The sequence below is a fragment of the Oncorhynchus mykiss genome, chromosome 30 (genome assembly GCF_013265735.2).
Source record: "Oncorhynchus mykiss isolate Arlee chromosome 30, USDA_OmykA_1.1, whole genome shotgun sequence".
NCBI lineage: Eukaryota > Metazoa > Chordata > Actinopteri > Salmoniformes > Salmonidae > Oncorhynchus > Oncorhynchus mykiss.
The window spans coordinates 13,954,368-13,982,244 of NC_050570.1; the positions used below are offsets into that span (position 1 = coordinate 13,954,368).

General features: G+C 43.5%; 1 protein-coding gene across 1 annotated transcript; it reads left to right on the plus strand.

Moving 5' to 3' along the window:
* Window positions 1–2,147: 2,147 nt before the first annotated feature.
* On the plus strand, window positions 2,148–27,442 carry washc4 (WASH complex subunit 4). The gene is made up of 30 exons (XM_036968633.1): window positions 2,148–2,281; window positions 2,933–3,072; window positions 3,360–3,413; window positions 3,686–3,751; window positions 3,921–3,966; window positions 4,040–4,107; window positions 4,219–4,301; window positions 4,538–4,684; window positions 4,761–4,881; window positions 5,261–5,384; window positions 5,490–5,617; window positions 7,590–7,750; window positions 9,634–9,760; window positions 9,860–9,985; window positions 10,097–10,204; window positions 10,375–10,521; window positions 10,738–10,817; window positions 10,985–11,090; window positions 11,351–11,467; window positions 14,153–14,321; window positions 14,499–14,653; window positions 15,344–15,418; window positions 15,498–15,737; window positions 15,950–16,125; window positions 16,352–16,438; window positions 16,557–16,704; window positions 17,076–17,172; window positions 17,551–17,747; window positions 17,996–18,092; window positions 24,478–27,442. The coding sequence occupies exons 1-30, from the start codon at window positions 2,221–2,223 to the stop codon at window positions 24,537–24,539; spliced, it is 3,513 nt and encodes a 1,170-aa protein (XP_036824528.1). The 5' UTR covers window positions 2,148–2,220; the 3' UTR covers window positions 24,540–27,442.
* The last annotated feature ends 435 nt before the right edge of the window (window positions 27,443–27,877 follow it).

A 27,877-nucleotide genomic window follows, 5' to 3' on the forward strand; every position in this document is an offset into this window, starting at 1 on the left:
TCTCACGAAAATCTACGTGTCGGTTGTTTTGCTCTAGGATGCCCCAGAAGACATGTCTGAAGGTCTCCCTATACCAGTTTTAAAAATTAATGGAAGTATATATGGAGATAGTTTAGTGCCAAAAATAAGGGTTTAACACTCCTGTTGTGTTCGTTTCATGTTAATTAATTCTGTGTTCCCGCCCCATTATAGCTGATTATAAATCCATAATAATACATATATTATCACCTAATGTTGTATTAGATTGTTTTATCTACTTAAGTTCTTGTGAACATTACACGTTTTGAACTTCTATTTGCTATTTACAGTGCCTTGCGAGAGTATTCGGCCCCCTTGAACTTTGCGACCTTTTGCCACATTTCATTTCAAATAAACATATCCAGGTGTTAGAATGGCCAAGTCAAAGTCCAGACCTGAATCCAATCGAGAATCTGTGGAAAGAACTGAAAACTGCTGTTCACAAATGCTCTCCATCCAACCTCACTGAGCTCGAGCTGTTTTGCAAGGAGGAATGGGAAAAAATGTCAGTCTCTCGATGTGCAAAACTGATAGAGACATACCCCAAGCGACTTACAGCTGTAATCGCAGCAAAAGGTGGCGCTACAAAGTATTAACTTAAGGGGGCTGAATCATTTTGCACGCCCAATTTTTCAGTTTTTGATTTGTTAAAAAAGTTTGAAATATCCAATAAATGTCGTTCCACTTCATGATTGTGTCCCACTTGTTGTTGATTCTTCACAAAAAAATACAGTTTTATATCTTTATGTTTGAAGCCTGAAATGTGGCAAAAGGTCGAAAAGTTCAAGGGGGCCGAATACTTTCGCAAGGCACTGTATGGCCTGTAGGCCTCATTGACCTGTGCTCACACATCTCGTTTTTGAGTATACCAGAGCTGCGAGAAAAGCATCTTCACTGTCGGTTTCCTGGCCTCTCTCCTCCTCACCAGTGTCATGATCAAAGATATGATCAAGAGCCTCACATACAGTATATCGTTTGGTTGTTGTGCTGCCACAGAATGAATTGTGAGCAAGGCCTCAAAAAAGCTTGATTTACCAGAGCTGCGAGAAAAGTTCTATATATTATTGAAACAATGTTGTGATTGTTTGTGAGAATGCCAACAGGAGTGGTTACCGTGGTTCCCGTGGGGGAAAGATTCTATTGGGGAAAGGTTCCTGTGGAGGTTGCCATGGAAGCCAAGAAGGGGAGTGAGGTGTGTGTGTGTGCTCAAACACACATGCACCTGTACATTTTATACAGTAGTTGTAGTCTCACCCATTTATTTCTAATGACCAGTCATTTTTGACTGGGAACACCACAGGTGTACAAAAGTTAAATAAAACATTTATTTTTATGATTTATGAAAATCATCTAAATGTATTTTGTGTGTTCAGATGCTCTGTGTGGACAAAGTCATGAAACCTTATGACAATCAGATTAAATTAACAACATTTTTCAGAGAGAAAACTTGTAAGTCGGTCCAATTTGACCAGAACACAACAGGAGGGTTAAATACATGCAAATAAATATTAGATTTGTTGGGGGGACTATCTGTTGTTCCATGTAGTGAATCTGTTATTCAATGTGTTTGTATGGGCTAATAGCAGTAAGGACAAATTCAACGTTTCATCAAATCATTTAAAAAAAATAGCTAAATGATCCTTGGTATGACCTTGTTAAAACAATTCCATATAGCTTAGTAGACCCCTGCCTTTTTGTTGTCACAGCCTTATTCTACATCACGGTGGAGTATGAACAAATGGCTTATAGAGCAAACAAAGCAAATATCACAACATAGGTTGTAGTATGGCTTTTTTACTGTCTTGGCTTGGCTTCCCCAGTGATTTTACCCATCCACCGCTCCAGGTAGGTAGGTAGGATCTTTGGTAGGCCTAATAATCTCATACCATTGTGTTAAATAACCTATGGTATGATCATGACACAATAAAATAGGCGATATACATTTAGGGCAAAAAAAACATATTTCTCATTGTTGTATGGATATGTAATTGTCCATGAATAACCACAGTGTATATCAATTTGAGTAGTATCCCCAACACACCTGTACCAAAGACAGTACATATTTAGAAACTCTGCGCCTGTACAGTATTTTGTAAAAACTACATTACCCATAAACACCCTGAAGTCATGGGGCAAATCATGGGATTCACATTCACTTTCTCCAACGGTTACCGCTAACATCAGTGGAGCAATCGCACTGCGATGGCGGTGGAGGCGATTTCTCCTGACTGGGAATTCGATCGATTTGATGATGGGTCTACGAGTAAGTAGCTTTTAGTTGGCTTTTTAACTATCCGGATAGAAAAGTGTGATTTGCTTACCGGTGAAATTCTCATGGGCTTGAAGCCAAGCATATTAGCTTGAGTGGCTAGCGATCTACGTTAGCAAGTTGTCTGGCCCAGCTTCGCTTTGCCTGAGCTGCAATGTTTTTGTTTTCTTACCAGACGATAACGTTAAAGCGCCTGTCAAATGTCAGAAGTTAGCTAGCTAATTATTATATTTTGCGATGGTTGGTTTAAACGTCTTGCTAATCCTAGTGTTGTCGTTGCACAATACTGGCCAGCAACAGGCCGTCATGGCTGTCATGTTGAATTCATTATCTAGGTAACCATTGCCTCACACAGCTAGATTTTCAGGAAAGATATAGTGCACGTTTGACCCATTAGAAAAAGCAATAACGACCAATTATGTTAGCCACGTAGCTAGCTAACTTAGACATATAACTCTCACCTCCGCATCAGCTAGCAATTCATTCATGTGATTGACAGTTGAGTTGACAGGAGGCTACAGTACAGGTATCACAGTAGTGCTGTAACTTAAAAGCTCATGCATTCAAAGTGTATCCTCTTTCTTCCGGATTTACATTGCTGGGCTGTTAATCTTATGATCATGTCTTGTCTGTTTGTCCCTCCAGAGATCCATACGGAGGTGCAGCAGAAGAACTATGGGAAGTTTCTGGAGGAGTACACCTCTCAGCTGAAAGGCATTGAGGACGCTCTCGACGACTCCATAGGAGACGTGTGGGACTTCACCCTGGACCCCATAGCCCTGAAGGTATCTCTCCCTCTCTCATCCTGACATTCACGCAGGTTAACTTTCCAGAGACATTGTCCTGCTGGAACTGAGTCTGGGCCAGTTTTCCAGTGCTCGTGTTTTGGCTGCAGTCAGTGTCATGACTTGGGGATCATGTTGACTTAGAATGAAGTGACCTTCAGTGATGTTGATCTCCATAATAGAATGAATAGAACAGACAGCTCTATCGATGTCCATTCTCCATTCTTCTATGTGGATTCTATGGGGACATGAAACAAAACAATTTTTTGATACTCTTCCTCTTTCAGCTTCTCCCATATGAACAGTCCTCGTTGTTGGAACTGATTAAAACTGACAACAAGGTAAATGAAGCCAAGATAAACTTTCCTCAGACATTTGAATTATGAAACTGTAATAATAGTTAATTAAGCCAGAAATATATTTGTTTCATGTATGTTATAATGTTAGGGAAGTATTGTAAATCCCTAGCAGCACAATGCTATGAATTTGCTGGCTGTGATCCAAGAGATCATAATGAAGTCTTGCAATTTTACTAAGAAGGGAACAGGTCTAAGATTGCAACTCAAATGTACAAGTGTGGAGTTGATATTCCTTTGGTCTTTGCTCTCCACAGGTTCTGAACAAAGTCATTACAGTGTATGCAGCCCTCTGCAGTGAGGTTAAAAAGCTGAAGTATGAGGTAAGCTTGATGTTTCTTCATTGATTAAAGGTCTTGTTCAACTTTAATTGCACACTGTGTGTGTTGTTTGCACATGCAAATATTTCAGTCTGCTTGGCAGTGAGTCATTGCAACAGTTTTTGATATACACAACTTACTGTATTGTATATGCCTTTGTCTCCCTCTGTAGGGGGAAATCAAGTTTTACAATGGCTTGCTGTACTATGGTGAAGGAGGTAATCATCTATGATTTATGTAGCTTTATTGAATTATTGTTATGTTTTGTCTAACTGTGTGTGTGTGTTCCAGTGTCAGATAGCTGTGTGGTTGAAGGAGAGTCACAGGTTCAGATGGGCCGGTTCATCTCCTTCTTTCAGGTCAGTAGTGAGAGTAAAACTGAGGAATTATTACCCAGGGGACATTTATTGTAGTTCTAGGAATGTCCCTCCCTTTATCTCTCAATTTCTCTTCTTCATTCTCCGCTGTAGGAGCTGTCCTGTTTTGTGTCGAGGTGCTTTGAGGTGGTGGTCAACGTTGTCCATCAGCTGGCGGCGCTCTACAACAGCAACAAGTAAGACATGGACTCATCTTGGCACCCAGAACCAAATCTCATGTGGAGAAGCACATATGCACCCCCATGCAGACACACACACGCACATACACACTCACCCATGCAGACACGCACACACTCACCCATGCAGACATACACACACACACACACACTCACCCATACAGACACACACTCACCCATACAGACACACACACATTTACTGGAGCTTTATTTTTCAACTGTTATTCATCTTTCAGGGGAGTCACAAAAATCATTGAGTCGTCCGGAGTTCATTTTCAGACAGTGTATGAGCACCTGGGGGAGCTGTTGGTGGTTCTGCTCACTCTGGATGAGATCATGGAGAATCACGGCACCCTGAAAGACCACTGGAAGATGTACAAGAGGTACAAACACACCGATGCATGATGATATACAGAAAGATAAAGGAGATACATTTATTTAGTCCCTCTTCCTTCCTAGGTTACTGAAGTCAGTGCATCATAACCCTGGGAAGTTTGCCATCCCAGAGGAGAAGCTGAAGCCGTTTGAGAAGCTGCTTTTTAAGCTAGAGGGACAGCTGCTGGACGGCATGATATTCCAGGTGGGTACGCCCTTCAGTGGTTTCATGTTGGTGGCATCACTTCCTGGTGAAGGTGACTTGGGTCTCATTCAATATGCCTACATGTACATATTACCTTGACTAACCTGTGCCCCCCCGCACATTGACTCTGACCCCTTGTATATAGCCTCGCTACTGCTATTTTTTACTTAATACCTATTTTTCTTTAAACTGCATTGTTGGTTAAGGGCTTGTAAGTACGCATTTCACTGTAAGGTACCTGTTGTATTCAGCGCATGTGACAAATAAAATGTTATTTGAATATGCATGAAGGTTTCAGATGTAGTTTCTGAACACCTTGCTGAAAGGGGGTACTACTACTACTCCTGAACTCACCCATCTGTCTGTGTGTGTTGGCCAGGCGTGTGTGGAGCAGAGGTTTGACGACCCAGGAGAGGGAGTGTCGGTCTCTAAAAACAGTGCCTTCGCTGAGGAGTTTGCCCTCAACATCCGCACCATATTCACCAACGTGGAGTCAAAGATCGGTCAGTCTCTTTGGTCCAACACATTTCAGCTTTGTTTACTGGACAGAAAATTAAGCTTGAAATCTGATGTGTATATTTAGTTAGTGTGTCTGGGGTCTGTTTTAGGTGAGCCCTCAGAGATAGACCAGAGGGATAAGTATGCTGGGGTCTGTGGACTTTACGTTCTTCACTTTCACATCTTCAGAACTGTCGACAAGAAGCTCTACAAAGCCCTGCTAGACATCTGCAAAAAGGTGTGTGTTTGACTTCAGGTTCTGTAGTTGAATTTGTGTGTGAACATACATTGAACAAAAATATAAACGCAACATAGACATATTAGCAACACATCATAGTAGTTGCGATTAGATTCCCCCTCTTTCTACACGGAACTAAAATATAAATGCAACATGTAAAGTGTTGGTCCCATGTTTCACAAGCTGAAGTAAAATATCCTAGAAAGGTTCCATAAGCACAAAAAGCTTATTTCTCTCAAATTATTCTGGACAAATTTGTTTACATCCCTGTTGGTGAGCATTTCTCTTTTGCAAAGATAATCTATCCACCTGACCGGTGTGGCATATCAAGAAGCTGATTAAACAGCATGATCATTACACAGGTGCACCTTGTGCTGAGGACAATAAAAAGACAATCTCAAATTTGACATTTTGCCACAGATGTCTCAAATTGAGGGAGTGTGTAATTGGTATGCTGACTGCAGGAATGTCGCGGCAGTTAGCCTAGTGGTTAGAGCGTTGGGCCTGTAACCGAAAGGTTGCTGGATCGATTCCCTGAGCTGACAAGGTAAAATCTGTCGTTCTGCCCCTGAACAAGGCACTTAACCCACTGTTCCCTGGTAGGCTGTCATTATAAATAACTGACTTGCCTTGTTAAATAAATAAACATTACATTCACAACTGCAGACCAGACTATGCCAGCCCAGGACCTCCACATCTGGCTTGATCTGTGACGAGCCACCCAGACAGCTGATGAAACTGGGTTTGCACATCCGAAGAATTTCTGCACAAACTGTCAGAAACCGTTTCAGGGAAGCTCATCTGCATGCTTGTCGTCCTCACCAGGGTCTTGACCTGACTACAGTTCGGCGTCGTGCCAGTCATCCGTCACAATCACCTTATGTTTCAGCATGATAATGCACAGCCCCATGTTGCAAGGATCTTTACATAATTCATGGAAGCTGAAAATGTCCCAGTTCTTCCATGACCTGCATACTCACCAGACATGTTACCCATTGACCATGTTTGAGATGCTCTGGATCGACATGTACGACAGAGTATTCCAGTTCCCGCCAATATCCAGAAACTTCGCACAGCCATTGAAGAGGAGTGGGACAACATTCCACAGGCCACAATCAACAGCCTGGACTGGTTTTCTGATCCATATGTATTCCCAGTCGTGTGAAATCCATAGACTAGGGCCTAATGAATTGATTTCTATTAACGGATTTCCTTATATGAACTGTAACTCAGTAAAATCTTTGAAATTGTTGCATGTTGCATTTTATTTTTGTTAGGTATTTTATCTTGTGGGAGTGCGGTGGTTTAACCCTTCTCAATCCTTTCCCCTTTCTCTCCCTCTCACATCTTTCCCGCTCTCTCCCTCTCACATCTTTCCCGCTCTCTCCCTCTCACATCTTTCCTGCTCTCTCGCTCTCACATCTTTCCCACTCTCTCCCTCTCACATCTTTCCCGCTCTCTCCCTTCTCATCCTCTCTCCCTCTCTCTCCCTTCTCATCCTCTCTCTCCCTTCTCATCCTCTCTCCCCCTTCTCATCCTCTCTCCCCCTTCTCATCCTCTCTCCCCCTTCTCATCCTCTCTCCCCCTTCTCATCCTCTCTCCCCCTTCTCATCCTCTCTCCCCCTTCTCATCCTCTCTCCCCCTTCTCATCCTCTCTCCCCCTTCTCATCCTCTCTCCCCCTTCTCATCCTCTCTCCCCCTTCTCATCCTCTCTCCCCCTTCTCATTCTCTCTCCCCCTTCTCATTCTCTCTCCCCCTTCTCATCCTCTCTCCCCCTTCTCATCCTCTCTCCCCCTTCTCATCCTCTCTCCCCCTTCTCATCCTCTCTCCCCCTCTCTCCCTTCTCATCCTCTCTCTCCCTTCTCATCCTCTCTCCCTCTCTCTCCCTCCTCATCCTCTCTCTCTCCCTCTCCCGTCTCTCCTCCTCTCTCCCTTCTCCTCTCCCCCTCTCTCCCTTCCCCTCTCCCCTCAGGTGCCTGCAGTGACTCTGACGTCTAACATCATCTGGTTCCCTGACACCTTCCTCATGGCCAAGGTCCCGGCTGCAGCCAAGCTTATGGACAAGAAGAGTGTTCAGAGCGTTAGAGCACAGAGAGACGCATATCTGCAGCAGAGAGCACAGACTCTCACCAAGTAGGTCCATCAGGCAATCCATCACATTTACAAGATTTGTTTTGCTTTAAACCCTAGATAACAGTTGAACATGAGGGGAGTCATAGTCTGTTTCCTGTGTCCTCTGAGTTAACATATACAGTACCAGTCAAAAGTTGGAACACACCTACCGTATTCATTCCAGGGTTTTTCTTTATTTTGTCTAATTTCTACATTGTGGAATAATAGTGAAGACATCAAAACTATGAAATAACACATATGGAATCATGTAGTAACCAAATAAAGTTTTAAACAAATCTAAATATCTTTTTAAATTTGAGATTCTTCGAAGAAGCCACCCTTTGCCTTGATGACAGCTTTGCACACTCTTGGCATTCTCTCATCCAGCTTCATGAGGTAGTCACCTGGAATGCATTTCAATTAACAGATGTGCCTTGTTAAAAGTTCATTTTTGGAATTTCTTTCCTTAATGTGTTTGAGCCAATCAGTTGTTTTGTGACAAGGTAGGGGTGGTATACAGAAGATAGGCCTATTTGGTAAAAGACCAAGTCCATATTATGGCAAGAACAGCTCAAATAAGCAAAGAGAAATGACAGTCCATCATTACTTCCAGACATGAAGGTCAGTCAATCTGGAAAATTTCAAGAACTTTGAAAGTTTCTTCAAGTGCAGTCGCAAAAACCATCAAGCCCTATGTTGAAACTGGCTCTCATGAGGACTGCCACAGGAAAGGTCCCAGAGTTACCTGTGCTTGAGTTACCTTGTTTCTTGAACTGCACTGTTGATTAAGGGCTTGTAAGTAAGCATTTCATGGTAAGGTCTACACTTGTTATGTTCGGCGCATGTGACAAATAAAGTTTGATTTGCTGCAGAGGATAAGTTCATTAGAGTTACCAGCCTCAGAAATCGGCAATTAACTGCACATCAGATTGCAGCCCAAATAATGCTTTACAGAGTTCAAGTAACAGACACATCTCAACATCAACTGTTCAGAGTAGACCGCGTGAATCAGTGCTTCGTGGTCGAATTGCTGCAAAGAAACCACTACTAAAGGACACAAATGATAAGAAGAGACTTGCTTGGGCCAAGAAACACGAGCAATGGACATTAGATCGCAGGAAATCTGTCCTTTGGTCTGATCTCAAATTTGAGATTTTTGGTTCTAAAAGCCGTGTCTTTGTGAGACGCAGAGTAGGTGAACGGATGATCTCCGCATGTGTGGTTCCCAACGTGAAGCATGGAGGAGGAGGTGTGATGGTCTTGGGGTGCTTTGCCGGTGACACTGTCTGTGATTTATTTAGAATTGAAGGCACACTTAACCAGCATGGCTACCACAGCATTCTGCAGTGATACGCCATCCCATCTGGTTTGCTCTTAGTGGGACAATCATTTGTTTTTCCACAGGACAATGACCCAACACACACCTCCAGGCTGTGTAAGGGCTATTTGAACAAGAAGGAGAGTGATGGAGTGCTGCATCAGAAGACCTGGCCTCCACAATCATCCGACCTCAACCCAATTGAGATGGTTTGGGATGAGTTGTACCGCAGAGTGAAGGAAAAGCAGCCAACAAGTGCCCAGCATATATGGGAACTCCTTCAATACTGTTGGAAAAGCATTCCAGGTGACTACCTCATGAAGCTGGTTGAGAGAATGCCAAGAGTGTGCAAAGCTGTCATCAAGGCAAAGGGTGGCTTCTTTGAAGAATCTCAAATATGAAATATATTTTGATTTGTTGATTTAAAAAAAATGTTTTTGGTTACTTCATAATTCCATATGCGTTTCATAGTTTTGATGTTTTCACTTTTATTGTACAATGTAGAAAATAGTGAAATAAAGAAAAACCCTTGAATGAGTTACTTTTAACTGGTAATGTACATGTATGATTTCTCTCTCCCTGTCAGGGATGTTCAGTCTTACTATGTGTTTGTGACGTCCTGGATGATGAAAATGGAGGCCATCTCGTCGAAGGAGCAGCGCAACGACAAGCTGTCGGAGGACCTCAGTAGCAGATGTAACGTCTTTGTGCAGGTGTGGACTGACGTTATTAACTAACCATTCAGAAACTGCTCAAACGGTACCAGGGGGGTGATTTTATGTCATATATTATTTTCCATGTCTCCCCTGCAGGGTATCCTGTATGCCTACAGTATCGGCACCATCATTAAGACTACCATGAACCTGTACATGTCCATGCAGAGACCCATGACCAAGGCCTCCGTCAAAGCCCTCTGTAGACTGGTCGAGCTGCTCAAGGTGTGTGTGCTAATTTGTTGTGCATTGTGATAAATAATTGTAGATGAAACATTGTGAATGTATCAAACACAACAGTTTAATGAGGTGTGATGTCACTTCCTCCCTGGTCAGGCAGTGGAGCACACGTTCCACAGGCGGTCCATGGTGGTGGCTGACTCTGTCTCCCACATAACCCAGCACCTGCAGTCCCAGGCCCTCAACTCCATTGGCACCGCTAAGGTAAACACTACTCTCATCTCAATTCGGGATATTTTTTTTGTGTAGGGAAATTAAATTTACACGCAGTAGATTACAGAAATGCAACATTTATACACCTCATATTCACATCTGACAAAGAAACACATTTCTATCATTTCTCCCATCAGTTTGAATATGTTTCTCTTCTGTAGAAAAGGGTGATCTCTGACAAGAAGTATAGCGAGCAGCGTCTGGATGTGCTGTCATCTCTGGTGATGGCAGAGAACGCTCTCAATGGACCCAGCACTAAAGAGCGCCGCCTAGTGGTCTCCCTGGCCCTCAGTGTGGGAACACAGATGGTATGACCATTATTCAAGTTTCTGCTGCCTAGGGTTGCAAAATGCTGGTCATTTTCTACAAATTTCCAGGGTTTCCAAGAATCCCAGTTAGAATATTCCTAGAATCCGGAGGGAATGAGCAGAAAATCCAGGAATCTTCCAACTGGGAATTTGGTGAAAATATTTACGTGAACTGAAGGTTATGTTGCAATGGTAACTTCCTCTAAATTCTTCCAGAAAACCTTCAAAGACGAGGAGCTGCTCCCGCTGCAGTTGGTGCTAAAGAAGCTGGACCTGATCAGTGAGCTCAAGGAGAGGTGAGGGGAACACACTGCCCGGTAAAGCCTAGGCATTAGCTATAGGACCTAACACACGTCTTCAGTTCTATTTAAGCAAACTAAAACCCCAGGAAAACTGTTTTTGATAAATGTAAGTATATGAATGTGATGTACCGGTATCTAATATATCACTGTTCTCTGATCAGGGTGAAGGTCCAGTGTGACTGTAGTTTCCTGTACTGGCACAGGGCTGTATTTCCCATCTACCTGGATGATGTGTATGACCACGCTGTAGATGCTGCACGGATACACGTAAGCACTGAACACACCTCTATTCTCTCAGCTTCAAGCGATATCCTTACTCTCACTTTCATAACATACTACCCATAAGCATCAACTGCCAGCACTTCTCTACCAATATGTAGCTAGCTGTTCTGCTTCTCATTGGTTCCTGTTGTCACTTTTGATGCATTGATTGGTCCCCTTGGCTGTCCCTTATCCTGGTCGTTGGATATGTTTCGCCGGTCCTGCTGTCACTCCTACCTGTGACTGTTTATGATTGGCTCGTGCAGTACATGTTCAGCGCCCTGAGGGACAGCGTACCCACCATGCTTCACGCCAAACACATGGAGTCATGTGACCAGCTACTGGAGAGCTACGACACAGAGATCATGCAGGTGTTCAATGAGGTGAGGAGGGAAGAGGGAGGGAGAAGCAACTGAGAGGAGAGGTAGCTTTAAAAAAAATATATATATAAACATACACACACACACACACACACACACACAGTGGCAATTGTATAAAATGTGATCTTACCTTCATCTAAGTCACAACAATAGACAAACTCAGTCTGCTTAAACTAAGAACACACAAACAATTATACATTTTAATGTCTTTATTGAACACACTGTGTAAACATTCACAGTGCAGGATGCAAAAAGTATGTGAACCCTTGGATTTAATAACTGGTTGACCATCCTTTGGCAGCAATAACCTCATCCAAGTGTTTTCTGTAGTTGCGGATCAGACCTGCACAACGGTCAGGAGGAATTTTGGACCATTCCTCTTTACAAAACTGTTTCAGTTCAGCAATGTTCTTGGGATGTCTGGTGTGAACCGCTCTCGAGGTCATGCCACAGCATCTCAATCGGGTTGCTTCAATTCACCGACAGATAGCCTTACATTCTCCTGCAAAATGTCTTGATAAACTTCAGAATACATTTTTCCGTCAATGATAGCAATCTGTCCAGGCCCTGAGGCAGCAAAGCAGCCCCAAACCATGATGCTCCCTCCACCATACTTTACAGTTGGGATGAGGTTTTGATGTTGGTTTTGCTGTGCCTTTTTTTGTACATCAGTGGCTTCTTCTGTGGTGTCCTCCCATGAACACCATACTTGTTTAGTGTTTTACGTATCGTAGACTCGCAAAAAGAGATGTTTCCATCTTCCAGAGATTTCTGTAAGTCTCTAGCTGACACTAGGATTTGTCTTTACCTGATTGAGCATTCTGCGTTGTGCTCTTGCAGTCATCTTTGCAGGACGGCGACTCCAAGGGAGAGTAGCAACAGTGTTGAACTTTCTCCATTTATAGACAATCTGTCTTAACGTGGACTGATGAACATCAAGGATTTTAGAGATACTTTTGTAACCCTTTCCAGGTTTTTGCAAGTCAACCATTCCTAATCTTAGGTCTTCTGAGATCGCTTTTGTTCGAGGCATGGTTCACATCAGACAATGCTTCTTGTGAATAGCAAACTCAAATTTAGTGAGGTTTTTTTTATAGGGCAGGGCAGCTCTAACCAACATCTCCAATCTCGTCTCATTGATTGGACTCCAGGTTAGTTGACCACTGACACCAATGACCTTTTTGAGAAGTCATTAGCCTAGGGGTCTTTCCAACCTACACTGTGAATGTTTAAATTATGTATTCAATATAGACTAGAAAAATACAATAATTTGTGTGTTATTAGTTTAAGCACACTGTGTTTGCCTATTGTTGTGACTTAGATGAAGATCAGATCGAATTTTACGGCCAATTTATGCAGAAATCCAGGTAATTCCAAAGGGTTCACATACTTTTTCTTGCCACTGTATATATATGAATTAATTAATTATACAGTACCTGTCAAAAGTTTGGACACACCTACTCATTCCTGTTTTTTTCTTTCTTTATTTGTACTATTTTCTACATTGTGGAATAATAGTGAAGACATCAAAACTATGAAATAACACATGAATCATGTAGAAACCAAAACAAGTGTTAAACAATTCAAAATATATTTTATATTTGAGATTCTTCAAAGTAGCCATCCTTTGCCTTGATGACAGCTTTGCACACTCTTGGCATTCTCTCAACCAGCTTCATGAGATAGTCACCTGGAATGCTTTTCCAACAGTATTGAAGGAGTTCCCATATATGCTGGGCACTTGTTGGCTGCTTTTCCTTCACTCTGCGATCCAACTCATCCCAAACCATCTCAATTGGGTTGAGTTCGGATGATTGTGGAGCACTCGGTCACTCTCTTTGGTCAAATAGCCCTTACACAGCCTGGAGGTGTATTTTGGGTTATTATCCTGCTGAAAACAAATGATAGTCCCACTAAGCGCAAACCAGATGGGATGGCGTATCGCTGCAGAATGCTGTTGTAGCCATGCTGGTTAAGTGTGCCTTGAATTCTAAATAAATCACAGACAGTGTCACCAGCAAAGCACCCCCAGACCATCACACCTCCTCCTCCATGCTTCTCCGTGGGAACCACACATGCGGAGATCATCCGTTCACCTACTCTGCATCTCACAAAGACACAGCAGTTGGAACAAAAATCTCTAATTTGGACTCATCAGACCAAAGGACAGATTTCTTGCGATCTAATGTTCATTGCTCGTGTTTCTTGGCCCAAGCAAGTCTCTTCTTATTATCAGTGTCCTTTTGCAGCAGTTTGACCATGAAGGCCTGATTCACGCAGTCTCTTCTGAACAGTTGATGTTGAGATGTGTCTGTTACTTGAAATCTGTGAAGCATTTATTTGGGCTGCAATGTCTGAGACTGGTAACTCTAATAAACTTATCCTCTGCAGCAGACCTCTGCAGAAGTCCTCTGGGTCTTCCTTTCCTGTGGCGGGTCTCATGAGAGCCAGTTTCATCATAGTTGCTTGATGGTGGAAAGCTGTCATCAAGGCAAAGGGTGGCTTCTTTGAATAATCTCAAATATAAAATATATTTTGATTTGTTTAACACTTTTTTGGTTTCTACATGATTCATGTGTTATTTCATAGTTTTGATGTCTAAAATAAAGAAAACCCTTAAATGAGTAGGTGTGTCCAAACCTTTGACTGGTCCTCCACCTCCCTCCCTTCATCCCTTTCTCCTCTCAGCATCTGTTGGACAAGCTGTGTAAAGAGATAGAGAAGGACCTGCGTCTGTCTGTCCACACACACCTGAAGCTGGACGACAGGAACCCCTTCAAGGTGGGCATGAAGGACTTGGCCCACTTCTTCTACCTCAAACCCATCCGCTTCTTCAACCGCTTCATACACATTAAAGGTAGCTATGCACTGCACTGGATGGGCCCCTGGGATACAGCACTGTGGTGTGTTTGCGTGTGTGGTGGGTGCGTGGTTTTGCAAGTCCTTTACCAAGATGTGTGTTCAGTCTATTCTATGCCAATTTGTGTGTCTTTGTCTCAGAGTATGTCTCACCGTGTGTGTGTCGTCCTCACAGCCTATGTGACTCACTACCTGGATAAGACGTTCTATAACCTAACCACAGTGGCTCTGCATGACTGGGCCACCTACAGCGAGATGAGGAACCTGGCAACACAGCGCTACGGACTCATGATGACAGAGGCACATCTACCCAGCCAGACCCTTGAACAGGTGTGTGTGTCATTTGATGAAGTCTGCTGAAGCCAGGATTCAATCAGAGCGGCTTTTCTGGCTATGCACCCTTTAAACGCAATGTTCCCTCATTCGCCGGAGACTGTATTCATGGTAAAAGCTACCTAGGCTATGTCGGCTCAATCGGAAATGACCTTTTTAAATGGTGTTAGGTTCTAATTCTCAGAGTAAAACACTGAATGGACATTATGAAAGCTTAACCAAGTCTAATTCTTCTCAGAGGGTCAATACAGCTGCATTCAGACAAAACATGTTTCCACCAACACAAGTATATATACTTCAGTTTGGGCTCTTCTCCTTCTCTTCAACCCTTACGTCTTTTATGGTTCGACAGGAAGACCAAGTGATAGGGTAATAAACCATTGTTTCTCCCTTAAGGGAATCTGACCTGACCTCAACCCCCTTGATGCCTTATCCAAAGATCTCCACCCGTATCCCCTCTAGCGACCCTGTGACTTCCTCCCGTCCACCCAACACATTCCAAAGCCATCTGGCTTCTACAGATAACCATTAACTTCTGATGTAAAAACCAGTCTCTTTCACTCCTCAGATACTATACTGCAGAGTATAACAATGTTCCAAGTTTAACCCAGAATCTAACAATGGTGAATAGTCGACACAGCGCTATTTGATTGAATCCTGGCCTAAGTGTCCTTTTGCTCTGGCCAGGGACTGGATGTGTTGGAGATCATGAGGAACATCCATGTGTTTGTATCCCGCTATCTCTACAACCTCAACAACCAGGTAAGCTCTGTCTCTGTCTCTCAATCCTATTGTTCTGTCTGTCTCACCGGTCTGTCTCACCAGTCTGTCTGTCCCTCAGATCTTCATTGAGAAGACGAGCAACAACAAGCACCTAAACACCATCAACATCCGCCACATCGCCAACTCCATCCGCACCCACGGCACGGGCATCATGAACACCACGGTCAACTTCACCTACCAGTTCCTGAGGAAGAAGTTCTACATCTTCAGTCAGTTCATGTACGACGAGCACATAAAGTCCAGACTCATCAAAGACATCCGCTTCTTCAGGGAGACCAAAGACCAGTCAGACCAGAAGGTAACGGGGCTCACTTCACCTCTTCAGTTGTGTGGAAAAACCTGTTGTGAAGTCATACTTTCATGACCGGTCTTTCCCTTTAGCTTATAGGGAATAGAAGAACTAGTCACAAAAGGCTCCGGTTTTAAAAACAAACAGGAGTGTTGCTCCCAGTCTGACATTTCCTCTGACTGTATTGCCATATCTATATGTCTGTGTTATGTTTGATCTAGTACCCGTTTGAGAGGGCAGAGAAGTTTAACCGTGGCATCAGGAAGCTTGGCATCACCCCAGACGGGCAGAGTTACCTGGACCAGTTTAGACAGCTCATTAGCCAGATCGGTAATGCCATGGGCTACGTGCGCATGATCCGCTCTGGAGGACTTCACTGTTGCAGCAGCGCCATCAGGTACCAGACACAGGGCATTGATAGTATTTATAACTAGTATTTTTAAGATATGGAATGTTCTACACTGTGTTTTCCAGAGTTTGTTCCAAGCTTGGAGATTTAGTGCTGTAAGGGTTATGGGTAATGTCGTTTTTGGAGATGTAGTACTGTAAAGGGGGTTGTGGGTAACCTAGTTCTATAGTAAATGGTGAACCATAAACCCACTTGTGTATTGTGTGTTTCCCAGGTTTGTCCCTGACCTGGAGGATATAGTGAACTTTGAGGAGCTGGTGAAGGAGGAGGGGCTTTCAGAGGAGACCCAGAAAGCTGCCAGGTATGCTTGTGTGCACCTGATGATGTATTTCAATTCACACAGCTTTAACCAAAACAATTGCTCTCTCTATGGGCTAAATAAAGTGTTCTTATCTCTTCTGAATGTGTCTTCCTCTCAGCCTGCTGGACTCTGTGCTGGGGGATCTGACCAGTAACTCTGCCGAGGGGACAGAGTACTTCAAGATGCTGGTGGGAGTGTTCGCCCCCGAGTTCCGCAGCATCAAGAACATGCACCTGAGAAACTTCTACATGATTGTACCTCCTCTGGTGTGTCCTTTCACTCATCTCTCTATTCATCTCTTTCACTCATCTCTCTATTCATCTCTTCCACTCATCGCTCTATTCATCTCTTCCACTCATCTCTCTATTCATCTCTTCCACTCATCTCTTCCACTCATCTCTTTCACTCATCTCTCTATTCATCTCTTCCACTCCTCTCTCTATTCATCTTTCACCCACTCATGTCTGAGCACTTCATCTGTCTTTCAGACATTCACCCATCTCTGTGAGCAGTCTGTCCATCCTTCTCTCCTTTATGTGTATCGGTTTATCTCTCGTTCTCTCCCTGTCCATCTAACTTTCTGTTCTGAAGCAGCAGATACCTTCTCTTATACAACCTTTCCTTTTCTCTCCTTCAGACGGTGAATTTTGTGGAGCACTCCATTGGCTGCAAGGAGAAACTCAACAAGAAGAACAAAGGAGGGGCAGCCTTCACAGATGATGGCTTTGCCATGGGTGAGTCAGTGTGGTATGATCTTTCACAGATCACTGTATGTAGTAGGATAGGATAAAACTTTCACATTAGTTGTTGATGAGTTTCACTGATCGTTGTTATCTCACTCTCACCTCGTCTCTCTCCCTTCCTCTTCTCCTCTGCTCTTTCTCCTTCCACCCTCTTCCTCCTACCCCTCCCTCTCCTCCCCATCCCCCCATCTCCTTCCTACCCCTCCCTCTCCCTCCTACACCTCCCTCTCCTCCCCATCTCCTTTCTCCCTCTCCCTCCTACCCCTCCCTCCTCCCCACCCCCCCCATCTCCTTCCTACCCCTTCCTCTCCCTCCTACCCCTCCCTCTCCCTCCTACCCCTCCCTCTCCATTCCACTATCCTGCCCCAGGTGTGGCTTACATCCTTAAGCTGCTGGACCAGTACTTGGAGTTTGACTCCCTCCACTGGTTCCAGGCGGTCAGGGAGAAGTACATGAAGGAGATGAGTGCTGTGGTGAAGGAGCAGAATGTCCAGGCCACCAGTCAGGATGAGAAGCTCCTGCAGACAATGAACCTCACCCAGAAGAGACTGGACATCTACCTGCAGGTACATGGCTGACCACTGACCTCCGATCTAGGGTTAGATTATTCAACGTCAAGTCCTGGCCTTGACCATCATGAGGGTTTGACAATATCTGATCCTGGACCAGTGTTTATGGGGAATGGGTATCCTACCTACTGCTGCAAAAGGAGAGGAGGGGAATATGAGCTTGGCAGCTTTGTGTATAGACACTGAAATAATCAATCCAACCAACCAATCAATCAGTAATGCCCCGTCTCTGTTGTCTCCTACAGGAGTTTGAACTGCTTAACTTCTCCTTGAGCAGCGCTCGGATCTTCTTCAGAGCTGACAAGACGGCCGCCGAGGAGACCCAGGAGAGGAAAGACAGAGGTCAGGGGTCATGAGGGTGGGCAGGTAGTCTTGCCGAGGGCAGCAGGTAGCCTAGCGGTTAGTGTTGGGCCAGTAACCAAAATGTTGATTATTCACTTAGTCGGCTCTGGGATTCAAACTATTGTTTAATCTACCCTTGAGCAAGGCATTTAACCCTAATTGGCGCAGGAGGGTAGGGCTGCAGTGTTATCAGCTCTTAACCAACCATACTATTTTTTGTTTTGCGTTGTTCGTAACTTGTTTTGTACATAATGTTGCTGCTTCCGTCTCTTATGACCGAAAATAGCTTCTGGACATCAGAACTGAGATTGCTCACCTCAAACTGGACGAGAGTTCTTCAATGAGTCGGACGGGAGGGATATACTACTCCAGACACCCGACCAGGCCCAGATTCCCGGGATTAGCTGGAGAAGGAAACTGAGATTTGTGGAATAAGATCAGGGTGCCTTGTGAGGATCAGGCAACGAGAGGCTAATCTGCCCTTGCCTTCTGTCCTGCTAGCTAATGTTCAATCGTTGGAAAATAAATGGAATGAGCTGAAAGCACGTACAGTGGGGAGAACAAGTATTTGATACACTGCCGATTTTGCAGGTTTTCCTACTTACAAAGCATGTAGAGGTCTGTAATTTTTGTCATAGGTAAAAAAATCCAGAAAATCACATTGTATGATTTTTAAGTAATTCATTAGCATTTTATTGCATGACATAAGTATTTGATCACCTACCAACCAGTAAGAATTCCGGCTCTCACAGACCTGTTAGTTTTTCTTTAAGAAGCCCTCCTGATCTCCACTCATTACCTGTATTAATTGCAACCGTTTGAACTAGTTACCTGCATAAAAGACACCTGTCCACACACTCAATCAAACATACTCCAACCTCTCCACAATGGCCAAGACCAGAGAGCTGTGTAAGGACATCAGGGATAAAATTGTAGAGCTGCACAAGGCTGGGATGGGCTACAGGACAATAAGCAAGTTGCTTGGTGAGAAGGCAACAACTGTTGGCGCAATTATTAGAAAATGGAAGAAGTTCAAGATGACAGTCAATCACCCTCAGTCTGGGGCTCCATGCAAGATCTCACCTCATGGGGCATCAATGATCATGAGGAAGGTGAGGGATCAGCCCAGAACTACACGCCAGGACCTGGTCAATGACCTGAAGAGAGCTGGGACCACAGTCTCACACTACGCCATCATGGATTAAAATCCTGCAGTGCACGCAAGGCCCCCCTGCTCAAGCCAGCGCATGTCCAGGCCTGTCTGAAGTTTGCCAATGACCATCTGGATGATCCAGAGGAGGAATGGGAGAACGTCATGTGGTCTGATGAGACAAAAATAGAGCTTTTTGGTCTGAACTCCACTCACCGTGTTTGGAGGAAGAAGAAGGATGAGTACAACCCCAAGAACACCATCCCAACCGTGAAGCATGGAGGTGGAAACATCATTCTTTGGGGATGCTTTTCTGCAAAGGGGACAGGACGATTGCACCGTATTGAGAGGAGGATGGATGGGGCCATGTATCGCAAGATCTTGGCCAACAACCTCCTTCCCTCAGTAAGAGCATTGAAGATGGGTCGTGGCTGGGTCTTCCAGCATGACAACGACCCAAAACACACAGCCAGGGTAAATAAGGAGTGGCTCCGTAAGAAGCATCTCAAGGTCCTGGAGTGGCCTAGCCAGTCTCCAGACCTGAACCCAATAGAAAATCTTTGGAGGGAGCTGAAAGTCCGTATTGCTCAGCCACAGCCCCGAAACCTCCCTCGAGAAGGTCTGTATGGAGGAGTGGGCCAAAATCCCTGCTGCAGTGTGTGCAAACCTGGTCAAGAACTACAGGAAACGTATGATCTCTGTAATTGCAAACAAAGGTTTCTGTACCAAATATTAAGTTCTGCTTTTTTGATGTATCATACTTATATCAAGCAATAAAATGCAAATGAATTACTTAAAAATCATACAATGTGATTTTCTGGATTTTTGTTTTAGATTCCGTCTCTCACAGTTGAAGTGTACCTATGATAAAAATTACAGACCTCTACATGCTTTGCAAAATCGGCAGGGTTTCAAATACTTGTTTTCCCCACTGTATGTCCTACCAACGGGACATTAAAAACTGGATTATTTTATGTTTCACCGAGTCGTGGCTGAACGACGGCATTAAGAACATACAGCTGGCTGGTTATACACTCCATCGGCAGGACAGAACAGCAGCCTCTGGTAAGACACAGGGCGGGGGCCTATGCTAATATGTGAACAACAGCTGGTCCACGATATCAAAGGAAGTCTCAAGGTTTTGCTCGCCTGAGGTAGTGTGGTTTACAGCTTATCATGATACACTATCTACCTAGAGTTTTAATCTGTATTTTTCTTACCTGTCGACATACCACCTCAGACTGATGCTGTCACTAAAACCGCAGTCAATGAGCTGTATACCGCCATATGCAAACAGTAAAGCGCTAATCCAGAGGCGGCGCTCCTAGTGGCCGGGGACTTTAATGCAGGGAAACTTAAATCAGTTTTAGCTAATTTCTATCAGCATGTTAAATGTGCAACCAGAGGGTTAAAAAATTCTTGACCACCTTTTCTCCACACACAGACAGGTACCAAGCTCTCCCTCGCCCTCCATTTGGCAAATCTGACCATAATTCTATCCTCCTGATTCCTCCTTTTATAAGCAAAAATTAGAGCAGGAAGCAGCAGTGACTCGGTCTATAAAAAAGGTGTCAGATGAAGCAGATGCTAAACTACAGGACTGTTTTGCTAGCACAGACTGTAATATGTTCCAGGATTCTTCCGATGGCATTGAGGAGTACACCTCATCAGTCACTGGCTTCATCAATAAGTGCATTGAGGACGTCGTCTCCACAGTGACTGTACGTACATACCCCAATCAGAAGCCATGGATTACAGGCAACATACTCACTGAGCTAAAGGGTAGAGCTGTCGCTTTCAAGGAGCGGGACTCTAACCCGGAAGCTTATAAGAAATCCCGCTATGCCCTCCGACGAACCATCAAACAGGCAAAGTTTCAATACAGGACTAAGATCGAATCCTACTACACCGGCACCGACGCTCATCGGAGGTGGCAGGGCTTGCAAACTATTACCGACTACAAAGGGAAGCACAGCTGAGAGCTGCCCAGTGACACGAGCCTACTAGACGAGCTAAACTACTTCTATGCTCGCTTCGAGGCAAGTAACACTGAAACATCCATGAAAGCATCAGCTGTTCTAGACGACTGTGTGATCACACTCTCTGCAGTCAATGTGAGTAAGACCTTCAAATAGGTTAACATTCCCAAGGCCACAGGGCCAGACGGATTACCAGGACTTGTTCTCTGAGCATGCGCTGACCAACTGGCAAGTGTCTTCTGACATTTTCAACCTCTCCCTGTCTGAGTCTGTAATACGAACATGTTTCAAGCAGACCTGTGCCCAAGAACACGAAGGTAACCTGCCTAAATGACTACCGGCCCGTAGCACTCACGTCTGTAGCAATGAAGTTCTTTGAAAGGCGGGTCATGGCTCACATCAACATCATCATCCCAGAAACCCTAGACCCACTCCAATTTGCATACTGCACCAACAGAGCCACAGATGATGCAATCTCTATTGTACTCCACACTGCCCTTTCCCACCTGGACAAAAGGAACGCTTATGAGAGAATGCTGTTAATTGACTACAGCTCAGCGTTCAACACCATAGTGCCCTCAAATCTCATCACTAAGCAAAGGACCCTGGGACTCCCTCTGCAATCCTCCCTCTGGATCCTGAACTTCCTGACGGGCCACCCCCAGGTGGTAAGGGTAGATAACACATCCGCCACGCTGATCCTCAAAACGGGGGCCCCTCAGGGGTGTGTGCTCAGTCCCCTCCTATACTTCCTGTTCACTCATGACTGCACGGCCATGCACGACTCCAACACCATCATTAAGTTTGCCGATGACACAACAGTGGTAGGCCTGATCAGTGACAACGATGAGACAGCCTATAGGGCGGAGGTCACTGGACTACAGCAAAAAGGAGGACCAAGCATGCCCCATTCTCATCGACGGGGCTGTAGTGGAGCAGGTTGAGAGCTTCAAGTTCCTTGGCGTCCACATCACCAACAAACTACCACGGTCCAAGCACACCAAGCCAGCCGTGAAGAGGGCACGACAAAACCTATTCCCCCTCATGAGACTGAAAATATTTGGCATGGGTCCTCAGATCCTCAAAAGTTTTTACAGCTGTACCATTGAGAGCATCCTGACAGGTTGCACCACTGCCTGGTATGGCAACTGCTCGGTCTCCGACCGCAAGGCACTACAAAGGGTAGTGCGTACGGCCCAGTACATCACTGGGGCCAAGCTTCCTGCTATCCAGGACCTCTATACCAGGCGGTGTCAGAGGAGGGCCCTAAAGGTTGTCAAAGACTCCAGCCACCCTAGTCATAGACTGTTCTCTCTACTACTACAAGGCAAGCGGTACCGGAGCGCCAAATCTAGGTCCAAGAAGCTTCTAAACAGCTTCTACCCCCAAGCCATAAGACTCCTGAACAGCTAATCAAATGGCTACCCAGACTATTTGCATTGCCCCCCTCCCCGGAATGCTGCTGCTACTCTGTTATTATCTATGCGTAGTCACTAGTAACTCTACCTACATGTACATATTACCTCAATTACCTCGACACCGGTGCCCCTGCACATTGACATTGACTCTGTACCGGTACCCCCTGTATATAGCCCCGCTATTGTTATTTACTGCTGCTCTTTAATTATTTGTTATTCTTATCTCTTTCTTTAAATATTTTTTTTTTACTGCATTATTGATTAAGGGCTTGTAAGTAAGCGTTTCACTGTAAGGTCTACCTACACCTGTTGGATTCAGCGTTTCACTGTAAGGTCTACCTACACCTGTTGGATTCAGCGTTTCACTGTAAGGTCTACCTACACCTGTTGGATTCAGCGTTTCACTGTAAGGTCTACCTACACCTGTTGGATTCAGCGTTTCACTGTAAGGTCTACCTACACCTGTTGGATTCAGCGTTTCACTGTAAGGTCTACCTACACCTGTTGGATTCAGCGTTTCACTGTCAGGTCTACCTACACCTGTTGGATTCAGCGTTTCACTGTAAGGTCTACCTACACCTGTTGGATTCAGCGTTTCACTGTAAGGTCTACCTACACCTGTTGGATTCAGCGTTTCACTGTCAGGTCTACCTACACCTGTTGGATTCAGCGTTTCACTGTAAGGTCTACCTACACCTGTTGGATTCAGCGTTTCACTGTCAGGTCTACCTACACCTGTTGGATTCAGCGTTTCACTGTCAGGTCTACCTACACCTGTTGGATTCAGCGTTTCACTGTAAGGTCTACCTACACCTGTTGGATTCAGCGTTTCACTGTAAGGTCTACCTACACCTGTTGGATTCAGCGTTTCACTGTCAGGTCTACCTACACCTGTTGGATTCAGCGTTTCACTGTAAGGTCTACCTACACCTGTTGGATTCAGCGTTTCACTGTCAGGTCTACTACACCTGTTGGATTCAGCGTTTCACTGTAAGGTCTACCTACACCTGTTGGATTCAGCGTTTCACTGTCAGGTCTACCTACACCTGTTGGATTCAGCGTTTCACTGTAAGGTCTACCTACACCTGTTGGATTCAGCGTTTCACTGTAAGGTCTACCTACACCTGTTGGATTCAGCGTTTCACTGTAAGGTCTACCTACACCTGTTGGATTCAGCGTTTCACTGTAAGGTCTACCTACACCTGTTGGATTCAGCACATGTGACATATACCATTTGATTTGATTGAATTGCTCCAGGGTCGTTGTCAATAATGGTTGATCCCTAGCCATGACACAACTCTCCAAGGGTGTCTCGGGGGAGTTGGCTATGCAAAAAAAAATAAAAAATTATTCACACCTCACACTTGTACATGTGAAACAGAACAGATATAAGCCCCCCCCCCCCCCCCCCCCATTTGACCTTTTGAGGAGGGTTCACTGGGGGGAGGTCAATCGTTTTTATTTAATTTTCTATTTTACCTTTATTTAAACAGGGAGTCGCCATTGAGACCAGGGTCTCTTTCACAAGGCAGCCCTGTGCATACAATTCATGAGACAAAATGTAATCAAAATCAGATCAGTACAACAACAATCAAGAAAAATAGCCACATTCCTCAGAAGATTGTTCCTCAATCAATAATTTATAGAATAATTCATATTTATATTTTGAGGAGATGTGGAAATACATTTTATATTCATGTAATGATGGTTGTGTTTTGAATAGTAGCTTTATAAAGAGAGCACCAATGCAATTTACAGGAAGATCAGCTGATGTTATGCCATCAGCTAATGGTGAATAATGTTATGTAAAAATGACCTTCTTTATTTCTGTCTTTCAGAAGCGGCTGCCAAAGCAGTGCCCACATGTACAGATGGCTCTGAACTTCTAAGGGACTGCTAAGGGACACACATGAGTTCATTAGGTCATAGTTCAAATATCAGTTCTGGGACTAATCTGGATGACAGGGGTACTCCACTGGAGGAGGACAAGGTGGGGGAAAACGAGGCAGAAGACTACTGTCATGTCCTGTGACACAAGAGGGAAAGTTGAAGACTTGAGTGTGTTCTTAGAGACATGGAAGCCCCCCTTAGCAGAAAACAGGACAATGGTATAGAGAATTCCATTCTTTGCCCCTGAACTGCTGGTCCTTTTTAAGCTCTGGATTGGTCCTGGGAGGCTCTGGTGATATAGGCAGAGAGGGTTCTAGTAATGATTTGCTTCATGTAATTCTGGTTCCATGTCTGCGAAGCATCTCATGATTATGCCCCCATGGAGGTGTCTCATCGTTAATAAAATGTAATCTCTTTCTCAAATGCTCAAACACTCGCTCTTTCTCTCTTTTGTCGGTCTCTTTCTCTGTATGTATGGATTAAGCTACTTTGTGGTGTTAACTGGACTGCTTATCATTTATTTTGGGGGAATGAGTAGTTAATGTCAGGCAAAATGTTATTTCTTTTCTGTGGCTACATTTAATTGGTTGTAATAAATAATGAGAGACAGAGGTGTGTCTTCAGACTTTTTAATCAGCCTGAATAGACTAGACTAGATGTCAAGTGGCATAACATGCCAGAGATTATTTTGATATGATAAAATCAGCAGCTGTGTAATTAATGACCCTGATATCAGGGAGATGATGATGTAATCAATTACATTGATGGATTTGTATGTGTGTGTACATGTTACTTTCCACTTTTTGTCCTTAGACATAATGCTGAAGCTCACGTCTAAATCCTAACATGTCTGCTTCCTCTTCTGCAGTTGCTGACATCGTAGCCTTTGTCCGTATAATGTTGAGCATCACAATGAATGAACACACAGGATAATCGGATGTTCTTGCAGAAGAGAAGAGTGATTTGTTGTGGTAGTTGTATTCTCTGTAATGTCTCCATAGAATATTATGACATGTGTGCATCACATTTCACTTGATGAATGTTTTCAAAGACAGACATGAATTGGTAGACATTTTATGTTTATATGAAATTCTATTGTAATTTCACTCCTTGCCATTGTGATTTTCTTTAAGTTCAGGCCAGGGTGCCTTTTTGATTGTTCAATGATAACTGATATTGTGTTTGTTTCTATACATAAAATACTGGTTGAGAAGATACTTCATAACTACAATGAAGAGTATAAAAAATACCAACTCCCTTTACTATTTGGTTACAGTCCAGCTTTTCTCGATGTCATTTTATGACGCAAAGCACTTAATCTTTTATGTTCAAATCAATATTTTCCTTTAAACACAAAGGGTTCCTGTATCATCATAAAGTTCTATGTTTCCTTGTTGCATGCTGTCATGTTAGTAAAGGACTTGTTTTATTGTCTACCAATGGTACTGCTAATAGGGTTTTGATATGTGTGCTTGATAGCCCTGTCTGCTGAGTATTTCATCTGTTAAAGCAGGGTCTTTGAACATGCCAAGTCATGATGTCATAGAGTCCTGTGTTTTGGGCAATCATGTCACATGACCTGGATTTTAACCTTTTCTATAAAGCTTTTTTTCAAACTGTCCCCTTTTTATGTCAATTGTTCCAGTACCATCCTCAGACCTTTGTTTTCATTTTTGGTGTAATTCTAATTTCTGTAAAAGGCTTCAAATAAAGGTTCACATCTTGGTCATGTTACATGATAGCAGTGTTGGAAAAAGTACCCAAACATCGTACTTTAGTAAAAATATTTTAATAGAAAATGACTCGAGTGAAAGTCACCAAGTAAAATACTACTTGAATAATAGTCTAAAAGTATTTGGTTTTAAATATACTTAAGTATCAAAAGTAAAATTATGAATAATTTCTAATTCCTTATATTAAGCAAACAAGATGGCACCATTTTAAAATTTTAATCTACGGATAGTCGGACAAACAAAGCATGTGTGTTTAATGAGTCCTCCAGATCAGAGGCAGTAGATGACCAGGGACGTTCTGTTGATAAGTGCGTGAATTGGACAATTTTCCTGTCCTGCTTAAGCATTCAAAATGTAACGAATACTTTTGGGTGTCAGGGAAAATGTATTGAGTAAAACGTTGGTTATTTTCTTTAGGAATGTATTGAAGTAAAGGTATTAAAAAATATAAATAGTAAAGTACAGATACCCCCCCAAAAAAACTTACAGTAAGTAGTATTTTTACTTAAGTACTTTACAACACTGATGCCAAAAACACAGGGCCGTAGACCATAAGTGCACATTGAATAGAGAAATGTAGGCAAGGTTGATCCCTCAGGCTTTGTTTTTGGTTCTATGACATGCCTACAAGTGTCTGTCCACCTTGACTATTTGATCTGAACTACTTGCACAAAATGATGCTTTGATTCTATTATTGAATGAAGATGAGTTATTAAGAGAGAAAAAATATTTTGATGAAATGGTAGCTATAAGTGATAGCTAAAATCTAAGGGACCAGTTCTGAGTGTCTTTTGACCAATCATACTAGCGCTGAAAAAGATCTGGTGTTAAAAGATCTAATGTGATTGGTCAAGAAAACAACATTTGGCGGAGAGAAAAAAAAAGCAGAATTCGACTGCCTGTGTAAACGCAGCCATTGCGAGTGACAGGGTTGGGGTCAGTAAGGACTTTTGGGGAGAACTGTGACCCTAATCCTAACTGTAGAAGAGAGAAGTAGGTTAATGGATTGGTTTGATACCCAGGTTGGTTCATTTCAGCCATCAGCTTGGCATCCTAATTCCAATGTCTTGTTTATGTTGATTAACCTGTAGTAAATCCAAGGCATTTGTGTTTAATAACCATGATTAGTGTATTGTAATCTTACAGATACAATGTCATGGTAATAAAAGAGATTTCTAAAGAAATGCATTGTGTGTTTACTAATCTCTCACGAACACACTGCATTCTGACCAAATTACACAAGATTTTAGTTCTGGGTTAACTGAGGTTGTGTTTACTTGTATAATTCCTCATTAGGCACAGGCACTAATCACAAACCAATTATGACTTCAAGAAATATCCTCTATTTTGTGATTATCACACACACCTCTGTTCAAGAATGATCTATTATCAGCCTAGACCTGTATTAGTTCTACCTATTCCGACCCAACTCCTTCCTTCCACACCACTGGCCCAGAGATGGTCCTGTCTGTATCAGCAGGTCAGTAATACACTGGTTATATACAGATCATACAGATTCAACTCAGAGGACCATTGGAAGTTGTAAATCGTTTCGTATACACTGAGTGGACAAAACATTAGGAACACTTTCCATGACAGGCTGACCAGGTGAATC

Excerpts from the sequence above, each read along its gene's own strand:
- washc4 (XM_036968633.1), top strand. The coding sequence starts at position 2,221 with ATGGCGGTGGAGGCGATTTCTCCTGACTGGGAATTCGATCGATTTGAT. Across the intron at positions 4,108-4,218 it reads GGTTCATCTCCTTCTTTCAG|GAGCTGTCCTGTTTTGTGTC; the intron begins GTCAGTAGTGAG and ends TCTCCGCTGTAG. Across the intron at positions 10,205-10,374 it reads ACTCCATTGGCACCGCTAAG|AAAAGGGTGATCTCTGACAA; the intron begins GTAAACACTACT and ends TCTCTTCTGTAG.